The sequence below is a fragment of the Copidosoma floridanum genome, unplaced genomic scaffold (genome assembly GCF_036245765.1).
Source record: "Copidosoma floridanum isolate Cflo_tuat_1 unplaced genomic scaffold, Cflo_Japanese_pri ptg000001l, whole genome shotgun sequence".
In the NCBI taxonomy this organism is placed as follows: domain Eukaryota; kingdom Metazoa; phylum Arthropoda; class Insecta; order Hymenoptera; family Encyrtidae; genus Copidosoma; species Copidosoma floridanum.
Genome location: NW_028321878.1, coordinates 6,476,406 through 6,496,900, shown reverse-complemented (window position 1 = coordinate 6,496,900; position 20,495 = coordinate 6,476,406). Strand labels below are relative to the sequence as shown.

The 20,495-nt window shown below is 45.9% G+C and overlaps 1 protein-coding gene across 3 annotated transcripts in view; it reads left to right on the top strand.

Moving 5' to 3' along the window:
- The window catches only part of Gp150 (leucine-rich repeat domain-containing glycoprotein 150), a 39,451-nt gene that overhangs the window by 15,649 nt on the left and 3,307 nt on the right, over positions 1-20,495 (top strand). Inside the window, exons 1-5 of one of the 3 annotated variants that reach the window (XM_023392033.2) lie at positions 14,840-15,006; positions 18,570-18,875; positions 19,038-19,390; positions 19,469-19,830; positions 20,175-20,427. In XM_023392033.2, coding sequence (XP_023247801.2) covers positions 18,585-18,875; positions 19,038-19,390; positions 19,469-19,830; positions 20,175-20,427 — 1,259 coding nt within the window. In that variant the 5' untranslated portion in view covers positions 14,840-15,006; positions 18,570-18,584. Of the gene's footprint in view, positions 1-14,839; positions 15,007-18,569; positions 18,876-19,037; positions 19,391-19,468; positions 19,831-20,174; positions 20,428-20,495 lie in introns of those variants that run through there. The other 2 variants (XM_089589507.1, XM_089589496.1) reach the window with 2 other exon arrangements.

Here is a 20,495-nt window from a genome sequence, read left to right as displayed (position 1 = left end):
GGACAGATTAAAACGCGGCCCGCGCGTTGATTGCGAAAAAGATACGACGTATTTTTCGCGAGGCGGTTGCAGTAACATACGCGAATTCACATGCACGAGAGGCAAAACCTGTCTGATGTGTGTACGTGGGGGCCTCGGCGTAACACTAACTCCGAGAACACCTTGATCCCCGAGAGCTCAGAGGGTCGAGGAGTAAAATTTATGTAGCGCGTAAACCGGAGCCCGTTGTGGGGAAAGCTGATGCAAGCACCTTACCCAAGTGCAGAGGTACTTTCTTTCCTTCGCACTTATTCGCTTTGCCGGCCCAATCGACGCTGATGATGATATTAATAATAATAATAATAATAATAAGAATTTATTAGGTCAGGTGGTATAACCACGTACGACCGCGAAAAATCAATACAAAGTAAGTTACAATATAATGGAAGAAATGCAAAAAGAAAATTGCAGTGTGACAAATTAATTTTATAAATTCATAAATAAAAATATAAATGCAAGTACAACTAATGTAGAAAAATAAAAAGCATCAAGTAACAATAATTAAGCAAACTTAATGATGATATCGCTGTCGATTGAAAAGAATTCGTCGATCGAATCAAATCACTTGAGCTCGTTTACTTGGAAAATGCCAAGCAAATATAGCTGCAATGACTGTTATTACTGTACACATGCGTAATCACTCGGCTATTTGTGGGCGGTGACAAGCCGTATATATACATATAGGTACAAGTATAATCATGATATTTTTATCATAGTTCGTGTGGATAAAGAAAAAAAAAAAAAAAAAAAAAATAGTGATAAACACCCCCGCGTTTATTTATGTTATACCGCTTAAGAAGAGCCAATAAGTTTGCTCGTGGAAATTTCACTCTTATGTAGCGAAAGCGCAGCAACAGCAGTAAGTCAGAATTACGAAAATCTGTGCAGTACGTAAGCCTCGCACGAGCATATAATATGTACAAGCACATAGATTATCGTTGTATATACGAGCCGAGCAGAGAAGCGCGCATTCCGTCCTTTCCCTCTCTTTCTCTCTTCGTCTGTCTGTACCAACACCCGTATAATACATTCGTGCACATACCGATTGGCGAACCGGTCGCGCCCATCTATACATTTGCGTATGCCAATGACACCATGAGCTTTGTGAGCAGGTTCGTATGTATATAGGCAATGTGAGTATCACGGAGGACGGAGAAGGGCAGGAAATGTGCGATAAACTCGGACGTAGAGAGGAAATAAGGGAGGAGATTGTGCAATGCGAAGGAGCAAAGAACTTACGTGTATGTATACATTGTTTGCCGTCGATCCGAACGAGAGGATATGAGGGGTACAACCTGCTGGTGATGAGAGTTTAGGGCTCTCGTTATTAAACAGAAATCAGAGCTTTACTTTGGATTGATGATGATACATCCAGGCACGCCGTTCATTCCCTCGAATGGAAACATTTTTTAAAGAAACCCCATTTATACGAGAAGCGCGCTATTTCAAATTGTGTTCTTTATTTCACTGTTTTTACTTGACCATTATTGCTTCGGTTTCTTGCACACCTGCTTTATTTCACTCTGAAAAAGTCAATCGCCGCGTCATTCCGTCCAGAGACGTGAGTATTCCTATTTTATATCATATGTATAAAAAATACAATTCACCTGCAGATAGAGCATGACGCAAGCATTTGTTGGAGTAAAAAAAATTCATCCAGAAAACGCCTCGTTCCATTAGAGCGTTATAGTAGTTGGGAAACACTCGAAGCTTCGACATTACCGGGTACTGAATAGTAATCGTCGAAACGAGCGTCACCGGTTGCTCGGAAACTGAACAAAAAAAACAAAACAAAACAAAAAAAAGTGCGCGCATTACGTAAATTAGAAATACATAAGAGCCACGACGGACCGATGATATCGCTCGCGGACAAGTATTTCGAATAAATAATGAAAACACGCGCGAGTCCTTTGTCGACATTGAATAAAAGAGACATGGAGCATCACGTACACACACGAACACTCGATGAGAGTAACAAAAAAAAAAAAAAAGTCTAACGGTGGCTTATCTTTTGTTTGTTTCAGGTGAGTCCTCTGCTGTCCCTTGGTAATCATCGCTACGCCTATTTCGGTACAGGTAACGCACAAATCAAATTTCACGCCGACACCTTTATACATTTATTTCAATTGTTCTCCGATTCGTTGGAAGAGCTTTAAAAAAATTCAAAGCGCGAGGAGGCACTAGTCTTCCTTTTTCGATACTCTCAGCCGAGAACGATGACTGTGGGAGAGACGAGGGGCGCAGGGAACCTTAAACTTAAAAACGAAAGGAAAAAAAATGACCCGCTCACCACGAGTCCTCTCGCACGAGCGCGAACAACCTCGATCGAATTTCGTCTCCTCGTAAAGGGCGAGAGTAAAAAAAAAAAAAAAGAAAAAAAAAAAATAACAGCAGAGAGAGGGAGGGCGATCGCGTCGTGTTCTGTCGTGCTTTGAGTTGACTTTTTTTTCGTTTCATTTGTTTACTGGTGTACCAAAAAGTAATTCTCCGTGCGATTTTACCTGAAACTATTTACGACAAGTTATTTTTGAAATTAAACAACCAAAATATATTTACGAACAAAAATAACAATATTAACAAGTTCAGTCGCGCGAAACGAGCATGTATTAAGCACTTAGCAAATGAATAAGAGAGCAAAGTCGTCATCAGCTGTACTCTCGCAAAAAGTCACATTTATAGCGTTTCACGCCGACCTCGGCACATAGGTACGTGCACGCGTGGAACACAATATTGTCGTTGTTGTAAGGATGTCAAGCACCGTCGTTGGCTCGACACGGTCGATGACTCGCGTATGCCTTGGCGATTATACTTACTGTATACGTATACACAGGCAACGAAACAAAAGAACAAAATACCTATAAAACGTATGCGTGCTACGACCTCGTGATGTTTTTTTTTTTTTTTTCCTCGCTTCCGCGACCGATGACGCTGTCGGACGCTATTTTTACAAATTGGCAGAGAGCAAAAATTGGTACGTATACTTGGTACAACGACGGAGGAGCAGTCGTTGTTGTTTTCGCCATTTAATTATTTACCTACATCATTTCCGCGTGAATCGTCGCTGATCCACAACGCGACCGCAATGGAGGAAAAAAGAAGAGAAAACAAGCGCGCAAAAACGAGATTAGCAAGTCGCGTCGGTCTAGGTATAACAGGACGATGACGCGCGTACACTCTCGGATAAGCATTTGGAACGTGGTGAGTCGAATACTTACCCATTTCCCAGAACGAAAAGCGCGAAATATGCCTCGCGAACAATTTTCCCATTGTGTGTAGGTACAACGTGTACCAGAAAACTCATCGGGACGGATGTGCGCCTCTATACGTTGCCCACATATTATATACTAATCCTTTACAGTGAGGACACGCGTGCATCGATCACACTTTTTTTTCTTTTTTTTTTTTTCCACGGCACGATTGTTCATCCCGATTTATTTGAAACGATGCGCTGCACGTATACCACGTATAGGTAATGACGAAACGATTTTCTCTCTCGTGACATATTGTCTCCTGCGATTTATACGTTTTGTATTGGCCGACCTTCGGTACAACCGCGCCGATGCAAAGTATACGCATCATCGTGTCCCAAGCATCTCGGCGTGGATTTTTCGATTTCGAATAAATTACGCGCCTCGACCTACTTGGTGGGACGCGCAGCTACAGATATATAGGTATACATATATATATAATATATACACGGAGGAGAAGGAGGTGGAGTTTTCATTAGCGAATCAAGTCGACCACGTGATTAATGGCAACTCGCGCGATTCGGTAATTATATATATACGTACGCGGTTGCGAATACAATGGAGTTATGCGGTATATGTATGCATTACGAGTTGTTAACAAACAAACGTAGCTCGCGATTAAAAATTCGCAACTCGGGTACATTACCGGCAGCAATGCGCTTTTACAACACCTGCGCGCGTGCCACTGTTATTTGTTCCTCATTTTTATTTTTCTCCCTCCTTGTGTAATCGATTGTCGTTTTTTTCCCTTTTTTTATTCGTCACCCATCGTTTGTTACGCTAATTGAATCGTCCGCGTGTGTAAGATCATTCCCTTGATTTATATTAATAGCCATTCGCATGTACATTACGAGAGAAGACGACCGCCGATCTTATAACGTACATAAAATCGCTTTATTAGTTTGTTACCAGCACGTATACGTATACGCGCTCATCACGATCGGCATACATAATGTGTCATTGTACAATGTATGATTGAACGGCGTCACTGCACCGCGTCACGCGCTCACAAACACGTGCATATATAGGTATATTATGTGTACGCGTGATCTTTCGTCGTACGATCCATCTCTGCCGAATCTAATTATAGCTCAGGTGAGCGAGGCGCGACGATGCACAATGACCTACTCTGGTCAACTCATTTAGCAAAAGAAAAAAAAAAAAAAGAAAAATTGCGTTAATACTTGCGATTGCGCCATTCGCTCGTAAATCTATCCATTTGTTGAAAAATGTTTATCCGAAGGGAAAGAAAAGAAATAAGTATTTCGATACGAACCGCGATGAGTATACATGAAACAAAGGAATCCCTCGGCGATTGGCACACCTGCACCTGTTGCATCGAAAGTCATCGCCAATACCTATATATACTGTATGGCTTCCATCGGCCCACGCGTTCCCAGACCACCTACGAATTAATTTCCGTTTCTCTACGTGCACATACCACCGCCCGCGAATCGTACAAAACATTTGAGAGGCTCTACAGCAGGAAAGGCACCTCCGTACATGTAAAAAGCTTCTGTGCGAGAGAAAACAAACATCTCCCCGCGATAAGAGCCCGCGAGTGATAAAAGCGCGAAGTTGACTGGGTGTGTCCCAAGAAGGAAGGGGGAAAAAAAGCCGTAAAGATCTTTGCAACCACTGCAGCGCGCTTGAAGAAAAAAAAAAAAAAAAAGAAAATAAAAAGAAAAAAAGAAAACAAACCCGCGCATGGAAACTCAGCCGCAGGCCGTGGGTGCAAATATGCAGCGCAAACAGCACACACCCGATAGCGCGAGCGTCGAGTTTCACACCCGGCAGGCCGCGGGCGCGTCTAAACGCCCCGATAAGCCGGCGATCGGCACCGATGCGTTTCAGTTTTTCCTCTTTGCGCCGCGATGATAGCGTTTGACAACCACGCGTTACCCCGTGATGATAATTACACGGCGAGCGCGTCACTGCAGACCGGCACAAAAGCCCGGAGGTACATGAGAACTCATCTCGAGGGCAGATAGCATCGGCGCAGTTTGGATGGCTCTATTACGCGCATCGCCTACGAAATATATACTCGCGCTGAAAGCAAGAGATGTACCTTCCGTTAAAATTTATATACACCTCACGCGTACGATAAACTTGTATACGTGTGTTATTAAATGTGTACTCTGTGCGCGATCGGAATACGATGATACCGCGAGCCCGAAGCTGAGAGCTAATAAATTCCAGAGAGAAAAGGGCTGCGCGTTTATGCACCATCGCAAATAAAAAGTGGAGACCCACTAGTTAGATTGTATAAACGAGGGATAATGGTGAGGGGTTGAAAGAAAGTTTGGCCCTTTTCTATCGATTGCTCTCGCTGTAGCTCGTCGATCATTGAAATGCCAAGCGGTGCGGATGCCCTTGATGTTCGGGCGATGACGCGCAACAAAAGTAGTTTTATTTTTTCTTCTACGCATGCGAGCAAGTATCAAAAAAAAAAAGTTGCCGCCTCTCAAAGACTACGTATACAGATGAGGTGCGTGAATTCGATTTTTATTTCATCGCGTGTACGTTAATACATTCGTTGGAACTGAAAGGTGTATACGTAAGTGACCTAGTAGGTACACATAGAGAAGACACAAAAATTAAGAGGCAGAAAGGAAAAATGTGTAAAGTTGCGGTATATTTGAGTTGACACTCCTGCAGTTGTGGTGCACGCGGAGGGGCAGGTATATACAGCCCACGCGTAAATAAACTCGTGACTTTCGCGCGACGCGCCAAGAGACAGAGATGCAGAAGAAGGGAAAGGAGAGAGAGAGAGAGACACTAACACCCCGCGTAGGATCGTTAATTGCATTTGCACCGCGGCGCTATGCGCGTAAGTACGCGACTACCACTACACGTGTGGGTATGTAACTATACATATAGATACGTTGTCAGCCAGGTATGGTTATGTAAGCGTAAAACTCGTCGGCGACGTCGCTGAAATTGCTTGTATTATGCAGAAGAAGGGAGACACCGGCGGATGAGACGCTGGAGTACACGCGGCCTCGTAGCTTCGCGCAAAAAAAAATTTCCTCGGTGAAAATTACTCGAGATCTTTTTTTTTAAGCCACGCTCGAGAGGGGAAAGTTTTGTGTACAGGCAAAAGTTTGCTCGGCTCTCGAGGCAGCAGCTGCTTGAGGGTTTTTTTTTTTTTTTTTTTCGGATGAAACACAGACAATTTGAGTTTTTCCTCCATCAAATTTATTCACCGCGATCGCGTGAACATTATAGTAGAATCCGTATTGAAATGTCTCCAAAAAACAAGTTTTTTTTTGTTTACTCATTTACTTGTCACGCGATTTCATTTTTGACGACGACGAGCACGAAACAGCTCGCCTTATTCCCCCCCACAGCCATTACCGATCTCTATAAAAGAGGTATCTAGGTCGTATTGTTGTACCGTGTACGGACAAAAGCTCCCTTCGAACAATCAAACACGCCTCTCTCGAAGCAGCGTTCGTTGGTATCGCCGGGAAAAATCAAGATTCAGTCATCCTCGGAGGGAAAAGTGAAAATTCACGGCCGGTACCGCCTCCCGACGCCCTAATCCCAAAGAAGAAAATGAAAGGGAAAAGCCACGCCGACGCGAGATCGAAGAGCCGCAGCCAGCGGCCGCTCGAATCGGTAACGATTCTCCTCGCAGGGACGTGTACAATGATAATGATGATGATGATGATGATACTCGGGGCCACTTATCCGATTGCCCCCGGAGATACGGAATCTGCTTTCCCATCGTCGTCCTCCTGGTCCGGTGCGTCGGGATCGTTCGATCGATACGGGAGATCGGCAAGCGCCGAAAAACGAGATCTTCGAGGAACGAGTATATCCATACGCACCCTCACGCTTCGGTAGGCATTCTTCCCGTCGTCTCACGAGTGTCTTGTCTCTTTTGCCTTTGGTACACGCTTGTTTCGCCACAGTTTAGTCGAAAACTCATGCTCAACTCGGCGTGGAATATCCTGATCCATCACATGCCCACGATGACGGACGGTTTAGTTTTCTCTTCGGGTGTAACATGGTGGTTGGTGCCGTACTACTGGCATTGGAGTTGGAGAAAAAATTCTTCTGTCATGAATGTATAGGTAAATCCAAACACTATATTCAAAACTCGGTTACTTGGGATTGATACGAAAAAGCTGCGAATGAAAAAAAAGGACTTTCTGATTTCAATAAAGGGGACATTTAACCGATATTAGCTGGCTGACGAGGTGAGGATCGTGAATAATTTTTCGCACACTTCGAGCGCATCGTAAAATTATCTGCATAACATCATCGAAAAGTCGTTTGCACCAGAAGCGTAATATCATGCAAGGCCGAGCTAACTAACTGCCCGAGTCGCGCGTGTACAAAACTCTTTGGCAGCAAAGACGACGAAGAAAAGGAATGAGAGTATAGTATCCCGAGCCGATACGTATAGGTATATGGGGCCCACCACAGCCCAGGGACCCTATCGAGCATCATCAAAGATTTAGCGTGCCAGGGGCCTTTGGTATATATACACAGGCACTTGCACACGCTCACACTCCACGGCTTAGTCATCACCAGGGACATCAGGTAACATATGTGTGGGCATACATAACACGTGTGTGTGTAGGCATATATGCACAGCTCTCAAAAAATGGGATTGGAAGGTTCAGGACCACCTGCTTAGCGGGGTCTCTCTTCTTCCTCCTCTCGAAAGCAAGCCCGTCGAGGAGCTGCCTGCCTGCGGAGGAGAGCGAGCACGATTCAGGTAACTTTACCTGGCATGGCCGATCCACCGATGCTCCGTCGGACGTTGGCGAAGAAGAATAGAATAAGAAGAAGAAAAATAAGAAGAGGAAGAGGAGAGCGAGTTTAACGCGCAGGCGCGGCTCGGAACAAAGAAAAGGGCTTCTGCCTCCTCCTCGTCTCCTTCTTCTCCTCTATGCTCTGCTCACTCGTCCGAGTAGGCACGAGATCCAGCTGGTCCACTTCTCTCTTTCGATCTCTGCTCTCTTGTTTCTCCTCCTCCTCCTCAGTTCGAGGCTATTGTCTCTCTTTCCTCGCTCTCTCGATGATTTTCCATTGCATTTATCTTTGATACGCATAATCCTGCACTTACGCCCCATCCACCTCCTCCTGATTCTTCACTTTTCCACCGAAGCTCCCCTCTATATAAAGCATCGGCATCGGCAAATCGTCCAAAGATACACATCTCTCGAGAAGCCTCCCCTTGTCTGTGCCTCTTGTTTTTTCATCAACGCGTTCCTCCTTTTGCTCTGATTTTTCCTTCCCTCCCCCACCCCATCCCCCTATGTAATCTACATCGCTGTAGCCCTCGATGCGATTAAGTACTGCGTTTTTCTCTCGCTCCCCCCTTTTTTTCTCTTTTACGAAACAAGTACGTTTTTTACCGGCCATCTCGAGCAGTGCATGTTCGTACCCTTGTTCCACATTTTATTGGCTCCCTCGACCTCCTATTGTACACGTTATATATATATATTTGTTCGCTCCCTCTCGGAGCGTTCTTTGTTGAGATGAGTTCTCTAGTATCTCGGGTTATTTTTTCGATCGTTTGTAACTATCATATCTTTATCTGTTCCTCCTCCTCGTAAACCTGCAATAGAGCCAACCCCTCTTTGGCAGCTTTGAAACAATTACAAGGTTCATAGCGCATTTTAATTCGAGGGTAAGTCCCGTCTTTTTTACCCTCTCTCGTTTCTCCTCGAATACGTAAAAGACGCGCGTTGCTCTCTCTACAATCCGTGGGTTTGGTGTGCACCCGTTAACGTGAGAACCGAGCACTCTCGTGTCCCGCCCTTCCCTCGTGGTCGATATTACGTGCTGGGCCACCGAAATCCTGGAAGGTATATCTACATACGCACAAATGAGCCGTGGGGCTGTTTTCGAAGACCATGGGCCCCGGGGCAGCGAGGCTCTCCAAAATAACGCCTCCGGCCACTTACACGCCACACGTATTACACATACAGGCCCGCACCCATACGTGTTACACGAGATCGCCTTCATCCCGTGTACGTGTGCTCCTTTCTTCCTTCGATTTTTTTTTTTTTTTCCTTTTCTTCTCTCTTCTCTTCATTGCTCCTCGTCCGCGCGTTTATACACGTATATACCTGGTCCGATTGTTCGTTTCTTTCCTCTGCAGCTTATGCCTTCGTATACTTACCAGCCATTTGAGGTAACCATACATGCACTACTGCTACTATACTCGTCCTCGCTCGCGTGCGTCCGGTCCCAGTCGCGCGATGAATGGCATAAATAATCATTACGGGGATCATGATAATTATCGTCCATGCCACGGCTACGGTGCGGGATACACCCTAGTTTTGCTGTTTTATTGGGTACATTAAGTATCTCTCGCTCACCTTTTCTTCTTTCTTTTCTCCGTAAACTGTAGGACCCGAAGTTTCAAAGTTTTTTCGGGGCGAAGGGAGTACGCTTAAAAAATAAAAATAAAAAATAAAACGTGGCCGGAGCGTCTCAGCGTTTACGCCGCCTCTCCGTTGTTCCTTCGATTTCTCTCGTCTCCGGCAAAAGAAACAAACGAGCCAAAAGCTCCCGCCGCGCGCCCATTAAAACTCGGCGTAATTGATTCGAGCGCGTATGACTGTACGAAGATGGATTTCGCGAGTCGAGTTAAATGCGGTACCATCGATTCACCTACACAGTAGTTTTTCTGTGAAGGAAAAAAAAAAAAAAAAAAAAAAAAAGTAACAATAGCCGAGTGGATGCGTCGAGTTTACGGATCCGAAAATTTCTCAAAGCTCATCATCCGCGTAACAACGCAGCCACTGCGCGCACAATCCCCCTCTTTCTGTTCGTCTCAAACGAGGTCCTCCTTCTCTTTCCTTCGATGACACCGGCGTCTTATTTCCCTTCGTTTACTTTTCCATCCCGGCCATAATCCCGCGTGGACCCATGGAAAATCCGAAAATCGGCCGCCTCCCGCTGCTGCATCCCAGCCCGTCCTTCGGAAGATTATCCTTGCCGTTCCCCCTACCCCCGTACTCCCCGATTTTCCACGTGCGCACACAAACCCAAGCTTCTTTCGAGCACCACACGGACCATACACTGCTAATGGGACCAAACGGCCAAGAACGGGGGAGGAATGCGTCGTGAGATTTTTCCCGAGCTTTTGTGTATAGGTACATACATGCATACACGTATAGACATAATAACATCGAAGGTTACTTTTGGAGATCGGCTGTTTGTAAATAAAAGAGGGAGAAATAGAGGCACGAGTTTGCGCTCCACTCGGGACTTGACGTATATCCATCCGGCTGATGTGTCTCTGTTGTATGCGTATATATACATTGTACACCCGATGAGTGCAAGAGAGGTGCTAATTCTCGAATCGAGTGCGCGTACACGAATGAGAAGGCAAATAAGTATATATAATGTGTATAGGTGGGATGGAAACTTGCGCAGCTGTGACGATACAATAACGCGAGGAGAGAAAACAGCTGTTGCTTATAAGCTCGCAAAGTGGACGCAATAATGCGATTGTTAACGTGTGCAGCGACGATCTGGTGGAAATTAGTCTTTGGGGCTGACCTGTAGGGATCGATGGATCCAATTATCTTACATGGATATTGCCGATCGCTGCGTTTAGCCGATTCGAGGCGATTTTTCCTTCGAACACGACGCAATACAGGAATATTTGTACCAAAGTTTTTCGAACGAACGACGTACTTTTTCAATCAAACACGCGCAAGTGGAACTCTTTTTCTATAGTAAATACAAGAGACACAAAGGCGCGTGCTATATTCCCGATTATTTTCATACATGCGCGTTACACCCGGATAATTGATCGCGAACGAGTACAATAAATGGTGAGTCACTCCACGCATATATATACATATATGTACACCTATACATGCCAGATGTATACACGGAGTAAGTAATTTTTCGATGACTCAGCCCACATATATGACGATAGCAATTCCATACGTTTACGCGTGAATTAAACATTATAGAATGTAGCTCGTCGAAGCGCGTGTGTTCGACGCAACACTCGCGTAATACCGATTTCCGAGTACAAAATACATACCCACAAAGATTTTATCATTGTGCCCAGCCTGCAGTAAATTACAGTCCTAGGTATAATATATGTATATACACTGTATATGAATCGAAGCGAAGGGAGCACGCGCCCTCTCGCCGAAAGCACACACGTATACCGTGGCCTTTCGTCCGATGCAGACGTGATCAAAGGGATAAAGGCAAATCAAAAACAAAAAGCCGGGAGGGGGGTGATACTCGTGGCGACGCGATCGTAAAGCCATGAGAAAAAAGTCAGGTACTGTTGCACGCGTGTATGTATTATATTGTAAAACTCGATGGCGCACTACAGGGGTAAGGAACGAGGTCGTGTGCGATGCCGGATAGACAATAACACCGGCTTTACGTGGTACGTGTATCCGCTCCGAGAGTTTCCAAGTTTTGCGGCTGGTGATGCGCTTGCAGGGGGAGGAGAGGACAAAAGAAGGAGCCCCACACACTTGCACGAGCTTTAATGGCCGTTCGGCGAAACTTACTCTCCGATATAAATATGTGGGTAAGTGCTGGAGATGGGTACAATAATGGCTAGTTCCCTGATGGTTTATTTGTTTGGCGTATATGTATGACAGGTACTGCCGATCTCCGATCGTTAAACAAATCCTTTGTGCACAAGCTCGATGCTTGCAATACTTTAATGCTTTCTCGTGTCAAAGAAAACTTGATAATTTACCGACATTGTGCAACAACAAAATCTACACGTACTTTGGTAGACAAAAAAAGGAAAAATCGGTAAGCGAGTAAATGACTCGTACGAACGTTGTACCGTGCCGATTTTGGACTCTCCTTGATACTATACACATAAACGGTATTTACGAAAAATCCCTCACCCACGCGGTCGTACTTAATCGGCACCCACCGTGAGTGCATAAATAATCGCTATCCTTATTTGTACCCATCAGCATGGACATGTACACTTTGAAAGGGGGCCAACTTTTTCGAAAAAACGAACGGCAAACACAAAAAAATAAAAAATTGAGAGTATAGCTGCTCGGGGAAAGAGACCGGTAGTGCCTGCAGTCGCGATGTGGTAAGCTTGCGTATACGTGAGATGAAAAAAGTAGAGGGAAAAAAAAAGATCTCGCATCGCGTCGTCGTGCGAGGGAGCACACACAAGGCGCTCATTGTCGAGAGCCAACGCGTATATTATACATGTACGATGCAGCACGTGAAATGAAGGCTCGGGAGAGAGAGAGAGAGAAAGCTGGATAACTGAATTTTTCGGTACGAGTCAAAGCGAAATTTATTACTTACGCCGCTCTGCGGAGCCGTGGCAGTTTATATATATATACGTACTTGCTTGCAAGTACAGCTGGAAGGCACTGCTTTGAACTTGAGTCGCGCGCTTGTATACGTGCACGTATAGGTACGTGCATTTCCGGGAGGTCGACGAACTTTCGTGAACTTAATCGCGTTATCGTCGTGCGTACAACGTTCGTATCGTACGAAAGCGAAAGTGGGCGCCGGTGGCGTTACCTTTTTCCATTTTTCATTTTTTTTTTTTTTTTTTTCTAGTTTGTCGCGATACTCGGTGCGAGGGGAAAGGAAAATTGAGCTTTGCCGGGAGAAGGAGAGCTTTGAGTGCAGCTTTTCAACCCGCAGCAGAGCCGTTTCGAATTCACAACGTCAAACGAGAGAGACAGGCGTATATCGTGTTTTGACGATTGAATCGGAATAGAGTACATGAGGAGCTCGAGTTTCGTTTCCGTAGCCCTTGCATGTGAAACACACGAAAAGTAAAATATAGTACATTAACAATGGGGTGCGAGCAAAGACTCGTGAGTCAGTGTATGCGTGTACTACGTGTCGGGCAGGATAATAATTTATTTAAGTACCGCAGACCACTCTCGGAGTCATTAAAAATAACAAGTGTACCCCGCGCGGGGGGTCATCCTCGAAAGAGCATTTGTCAAAACGGCACGAAGCTCTCGCCTGTGCGCGCGTTGGAAGGAGGTAAAACAAGTACAAAGAGAGGAGTATAATATATTTTTTTTTCCTTTACGAGCGTCACCAGTACATATACACGGGAACAATGCAGCCAAAAACACAAAGAAGCTGACTGTGACTCTTTACGTATGCGCATGCCGAGAGAGAGAGAGGAGCCGAGTCATTTGCGCGTCCGATAAGAGTCTGCGCCGCAACTTCTGATGCTGATAACAAGTGGGGCATGATAAATATGTAATACCTTTTTTGTATACCTGTATACGGTTACTTGCCTCGGAAAATAGATTCTCATTTATTGCACGTACCGCGGGAGAATTTCGTCTCAAAGGGGCGCCGGCGAATAAAGTATCGATGCGAGCGGTTCTTCGGGTAATCGAATCGTATATCGTGCGCGCGTGCGGCCGAAGGGGATATATATATATACGAAGCGGGACCGTTAGGTGCACCTCTGCGTATATACTCGTTGCGCGGAATGTTGTGTAATAAGTGTACAATATGTACGTGACTTTATTTTTTTCTTTTTTCCCCTTCTTTTCGAGTTAAATGAGGCGTCCATTAGCGGTGCATCGAGTGGTGATACTTGCTATACTTTCAAAGTCAACCGATGTTAAAATAACGCAGCTGTTGAGTTATTTTCGGTATATACGTATATTATTTTTACTCATATCGGTACTTGTACACAATAATAGTGTGTTCTCAAAGACGTGTGTTTACGCGTTGATCGTTAATCACGTGATAATCATCGTGCCCCGGGCAATCCATTAAATACCCGTGTGTTATCTCTCCTCGTGCAGATAAGCGCGATACAATTCGAATTAGGGAAGTGTTGATCATTGCTTATCTGCAATAGGTATGTGGGTGAGTGCCGATGAACAAAAATCATTGTCTGTATGTAAATACCCAAGTGAATTTTGTAATCGGGTCGTTGGTTTGTGTGTGCCCCCAACGCCCCTCCTTTTTCCAAACTATCGGAGTTAGCCGGTGTCTACTGGACGAAAATTACCGACAAAATGACATTTTGATGATCCCTTCGCGAATCGCATCGAATTTCCGATGGTAAGTATATTCCCCCTCGTTGACGAAAAATAAAAAACGAAACTGCCCCACCCTCTGCCTATCGTTATCGCTAAACAATAACGATCATTACCGGTCACTTGTACGAGTATCATGTTTTCCTGAGCGTACAATTCTATTCGATACCTTATTCCATTTCGCAGCATCGCAAAATAGGTATAGTATCGCAGAAATGCACTTTCAAATCCCGCCTGGGCGCGCATCCTTTAAAACTCTCGGAGAATCTTGAGATCCCCTTTTTTTGAGCCCACACGAACCCACGCTTCGCGGGTTTGGGAGACGAGAGGAGAGGATCCCGGCGTGCGTTTCCCTGCAGCACCTCCGCCTCTTTCTTTCCTTTTCCTTTTTTCTTCGGTCAGATTGTGTCCCCCGCTCTGTCTCTCGGAGCGGCAGCCGAAAGTCACGCGCTCGTTGCAGCTCCGCGCAGTCATGCGGAGGGTATCCATTAGCGCCCGATGCCAGCGCGCCACGACCCCGGCACGACAGTCTTCGGCTTCTGCAGCGCCAGTCTCGCACCGGCCTCTCGACGGTCCGGAGTTCACTGCTGTCGGTGGTGGGCGCCGGAAGCATCCGTGTCGTGCACCAACCATACAGGCGTACTGTAATATAATATAAGGACGTCAGCGCGTTTTGGGCTCCGTTTTATACAATAGCTTCTGGCCAAGAGGTACATACATTGGAAACATACAATTTTCATTTTTTAGTCAATGATTCTGATGATTGCGTAGTGGGTGGTGGTTGTTGTTTCGTACGATGTGCCGTGTGTGCGATGGATACCTGCTTTTGGAGTCGATCAGTGTACAGAACGAGGGATCCATCGACGTAAATATAATGTGCGAATCTGTATCTAGTGTATTCTTGTGCCCCGATGCCGTTGTATTGGCCAAGTTTCACCCAAACCATGAGAGATCGGTAGTTTCCTAATTGTGAATAATTTTCTCGTGCAACAAGTGGACCGTTGGTGGAAGAGAGAGCTTCAGTCGGGCTTTACCTAAAAAAGAAAAACAATAGTTAAGCATTACGATAAACATTAATGCGTTGGTTAGTCATCACACAAACCGTATTGCCGATACGCTCGAATCGTTGTAGTGCTTGAAAAATTGACATAAGTATCTTAAAACGACTATTATGCCATTTAGAATTGAATTTCCCCAAATAGTAACTTGCGATAACTATATCGGCCTAGCCTACGGACATTTTGGCCTACTAAAAACACAATCCTAAGCTAGTGGCTCCACGTATGTATACCGATTTCGTAAAACTTCACCAATAAGAAGATAAATCCAATAGAGCCGGCAACCGCTGAACAGAAAAGAAAAATTTAATTTCAACTTGGTATCAATTATCCGCTAAGTTTCCAGAAAAGAAAAAAAGAAACTTTGGGTGTAGCTTCCACGGAGAGAAATCGGTATTGCGCGAAATCTCGCGAAACTCTGAGTGGGGTGGTGGGGAGGGAAACAAAGCAACATTCGCCTAGCGTGTCATTATCGTCGTCGTGTAGTCCCTTCCTTCTAGTTCACAACTATAATATCAAGCACCTACAGATAGAGAGAGAGAGATAAGGAGGGGTCGCTTAGTCGCTTACCGGTGCTCGGCTCGACTCGCCTGTATACATAATTATGCACAAAACAAGCCGAGAAACCGAACAATCGGACGTGTATGGGTATATACACAGCCAACTATAGCAACTGTATAACCGGTCGCTCGAAAAATCGGCAAGCCTCGCAAACGTCACGGTATACATTACATATATATGGGTACACAGGTATATAATACAAGATAGGTGGGTGGGTAAGTAAGTATACCCACACTCGGCCATAAAGCACCAGACGGACAGACAGAGCCAGGTCAGACGGATCAGCTCGCGCTCGCAATTTCCCCACTTAATGGTCCGACTCGCGTATGTGTATGTATAAAAAAACTACCACACGCTCACCACTGGGATGATTTACTCCCACGTAGATTATCTCTCTCTCTCTCTCTTGCTCCTCTGCGCGGTGTGTATGTGTGTATATCATACGCGCCGTATATTACCGAGGACAGCAGCGGAAAAAAAAAATCGGCAAAGAGAAAACGCTGTGCGTCCTAAGAGTATTATACGTATACGCGTATAGGTATACGTGTAGGGTACGTATATTATAAGAGCCGGAACGAGAGCCGTGTGGAGATCGGCCGAGAGGCTGCGCGGATGAGAGGAGGTGATATGAAGAAGAGAAGGGAAAGATAGACATACGCAGGTGTGCATGTGTTTGGGTATATACTTACAACGTATACACACGCGAAGCACGTATAACGGACGTCGTGTATGTACATACAAATTTTTTTTTTGTTGTTTTTTTTTGTTTTTTTCATGCAAGCGCTGTTTTATAAGTATACCTACCTGTGGGATGCTTACGCCGGCGTCGTTCTTCTTCCTCCTCCTCCTTTCTCCGCGCTTGTCAGCGATAAAGGCACTCGTTGTGCTCCTTCTGTAATCTCTCGAGCCTCAAGACTCGACACATATGAGTAGGTGCAGCCTATATACTCTTGCGCAGTGCTTCCACATAGTCGTTACCGTTGCGAGCTTTTGTGCTCTAAGTAGGTACGGACCGATCGGCCGCGAGCAAATCGCGAGTATAACTCCAGAGCTGATCGCATTGTATACATGCGCATACCCATGCACACGTTCGTTACACTCATCGTACACACACATCGTATGTAATCTGCACGTAGCCAACTACTTCCGCTGATAACTGTAGAGTAGGTTTTCCTCCCCACCGCGACCCCCTTTTGTTCGATCATGGCTCATTTTAATCTGATCCCCGTATTTTCGCGACAGAAAAATCTGCGCCTCCCTGTGTGCCATTTGTTGCGAAATTACGATCGACAGATGGTGCCTCAAAATTGATTATTCGTACAGGGAAGCTTTCATTAAAGCTCCGTGATTGATGAGAAAAAAAAAAAAAAAAAAAAAAAAAAAAAAACTCATAGAGCACCGATTTCCGATCTCAATGTACGTAGAGAATGTGGTTCGTCGATTATTCGCGCGAGACTTTTTCTAGCAACTCAGTCCTAATCAAAAGGTCGCGCGTAAACTCTGTACCTGTAATCAGAGAAGCAATTAGCCGTTGGGCGTGTATAGTACGACCACCTGACGCTGTAGTAATATACAAGAAGCAATAAGGGGACGGCATCGAAAAATGAAAAAACGCACGTACCGAAAGAATAAGAAAACCGACCCTTTTCTCTTTCGGCCGCAACCGCGTGCACCGCAGACACATCCAACACACAATGGCCATTTAATTAATCTCATTATAACATACAATGCCTCGAGTCCGTCTGTCTGCCTTTCCAAACAACCGCACGCACGCACACATCACCTTAGCAGTGAGGGTACACTTCCTGTGTCTCCATGTATTCTCTTTTGTACATATACTTTTATTGTCTTGGGCATCAAAGAGGAACTTACATCCCATGCACTCGTCGAGAAGGAAAGCGATCGGAGACGGGCGCTCCGACGAATCTCCTGTTTCGACGACAACGCGACATCCGATCGGCCGATCGAAGCGAATACTAATGCCTCCGGGGGCGCCACTACCTCCCTTTCCCCGAAAGTCACTCTACAACTGTCTCCCTCCGTATCGTCGAGTCCATGGGAATGCGTACGTGCGCTTCCTGCCGATCGTCGCTTTTGGTGCTTCTCGTGTTTTCGGAGGGGGAAGCTATCGGTTGACTTTCGTACGTGGTTTTGATGCAAACCCCCCCCCCCTATCTGTTCTCTAGGCGCTCTTTATTAGCTCGTTTGGGGATATTTGATCGATCGTCGACGCTTTGATTGATCGGCAAGTTTTTACACGAGCCCTTCGCTTCCCCCCCTTGCCATCGGTTATGAAAGTGCGAAGACGCGTCTACAATCATTAACGGTGTCCTAATCGATCGGGCCTTTGGCATGAAAGGGGTATAGGACAAGTCAGGTGAATATTTTTTGGGGGTCAACAACAGGACTCTGAAAATCGCGAGATCGCTCGATCAGATCAGATAACACCTTCCTCAACTTGGGACGAGCCGTAGAAATAAATCACACTTTTTGCGAGTGCCTTTGGTATACATGTGCCAGACAGGCAAGAAAAATCATCGGCAACGAAACATCATTTGTATCTTTCGATTAATCAATTCTATAACGAGTTTACAATTAAATTAAGTCCGCGAGGATAATCCAGTGCTCAGACGTGAAATTTTGATCGGTTGCAGAAAAGGCCCGCCAAGATGAAGGGACGGGCAGCCCTGCTGCTGGTCCTCCTGGCACTGGTGGCTGTGCCCCCGTCGTCCGCGACGCCCGCGGCAACGGCGTCGACGCCCGGGCCACCGACGAGACGCGCGTCCACCTCACCGGCAACCAAGAAAATAATCATAAGCACCAGCACCGAGCCCGTCTACTCGACCAAGGCTCTCACCGGCAGCACCGACTCCGAGATCGCCAAGATTCTCAGCGTTGATCCCAAGGAGGTTCTCGTCGAGAACAAACGCTCCGAGGCCGAGGATGACAACACCGAGCAGGCTAGTATCCCTTTTTTTCCATTATTATTATTATTGTAAATCGCGTTTCGAAGAACAATAAGTAAAAGCTCGCATGTTGAGAGTGCGTTGGGCGAGAAAAACACGAGGTGAGGTCGAGAGGCAAGTGAAACACATAATAAAATTATTCCCATCGGCCATCAGCAGATGCAGGAGGAGATGGCCAAGGTGATAAAGGCTCAGGCGAAGAAGGGTACGAAGCCGGTGCCGATCCGTCTGCCCCTGGGGAAGTCGAGCGCCACAGCCGCGAGCCACGGGGCGCCCGACAGCCAAGCGATGAAGGCCCTGCTGGAGGCCGAGGGTATTCCGTACAACAACGACGAGATAGACGGCGAGGATGAGGACGACGACGAGGACGAATACGATGACGACGACGAGGACGAGGACGACGACGAGGATGACGACGGTGGCATCGCCGACGACGAGGAGGAAGTCATGTCCGGCTGCCCGGACTACTGTCGTTGCGACGAGGAGTTTGCCGCCCCCACGAGCGCCAGGTATCGCGTGTAAAAAATATGTAATCACGCGTAATATTGAAAATAAACTAACAAATTTGTGCGATTGGTTGGTCACAGGTGCACGAAGCTGCAGGATGACCAGGACTTTAGCTCGGGCATCATCCACCTGAAGATCGAGAGCGCGGGTGACATTCGTCTGGGGCCCCTTGCTCTGCGCAAGTTGGGACTGAAGCAGCTCAAGTCGATCAGTATCGTTGACACGAGGATCCTCGAGCTCGACAGGACGGCGTTTGACGGTCTGCGTGAACTCGACGTTGTCAATCTCACCCACAACGGGCTCACTTACGTCCACCCGGACACCTTCCAGAACAACTCGAAACTCACCCAGCTGACTATCGCCGACAACCCGCTCAAGGTCATGTCCAGCAGGAGAAGCAGCAACGATTACCTCTTGAATGCCCCGAGCGTCACCGACTTGGGTAATCATCTCACGCGTCTGTTATTTTTGCTTTTAATCCGATGATGATCAAGTACCGCGCGTGATGGACAATTTTTATATACATTAAACTGCAGTGTGATGACGATGAATTTCCAAAGAAGGACACTTAATTTACTGCTCGGGAGATAAGGGGTGCAGTTACAATGTGTTGTTTAAATGCAGTAGAGATACATTACGATAGCGTCGAAAAAATATAATTCGAGCTTATCTGTTGATTAGTCACTGGCGTAGATACGCATTTTTTTCAAAATCATGTCTGTAACGTAAATCAAATACCAATACAGTCAAAAGGAAAATAAATCAAATTTTTTTTTTTTTCTTTAGACTTTTCGAGCAACCACGTGAATCGCCTGCCAAGGCGCGCTTTCGCTAAAATGCCGAACCTTGCCTACATCAGTCTGAGAAACAATAATCTGAACAACATCGAAAGGGATCTGTTTGGGCCCCTGGACTCGCTCGTCGAGTTGGACCTGTCCCACAACAACCTGGCCGATTTGCCTACCGACGTGTTCAAGGGCAAGAACCTGCAGATCCTCAAGATTTCTGGCAACAGCCTGACCTCCCTCAGCGTCATCAGGTAAGTCTGCGTTAAAAACTCGATGAAGCTCAGATCAAATGGATGTTCAACTAAGAAATTCAAACAAA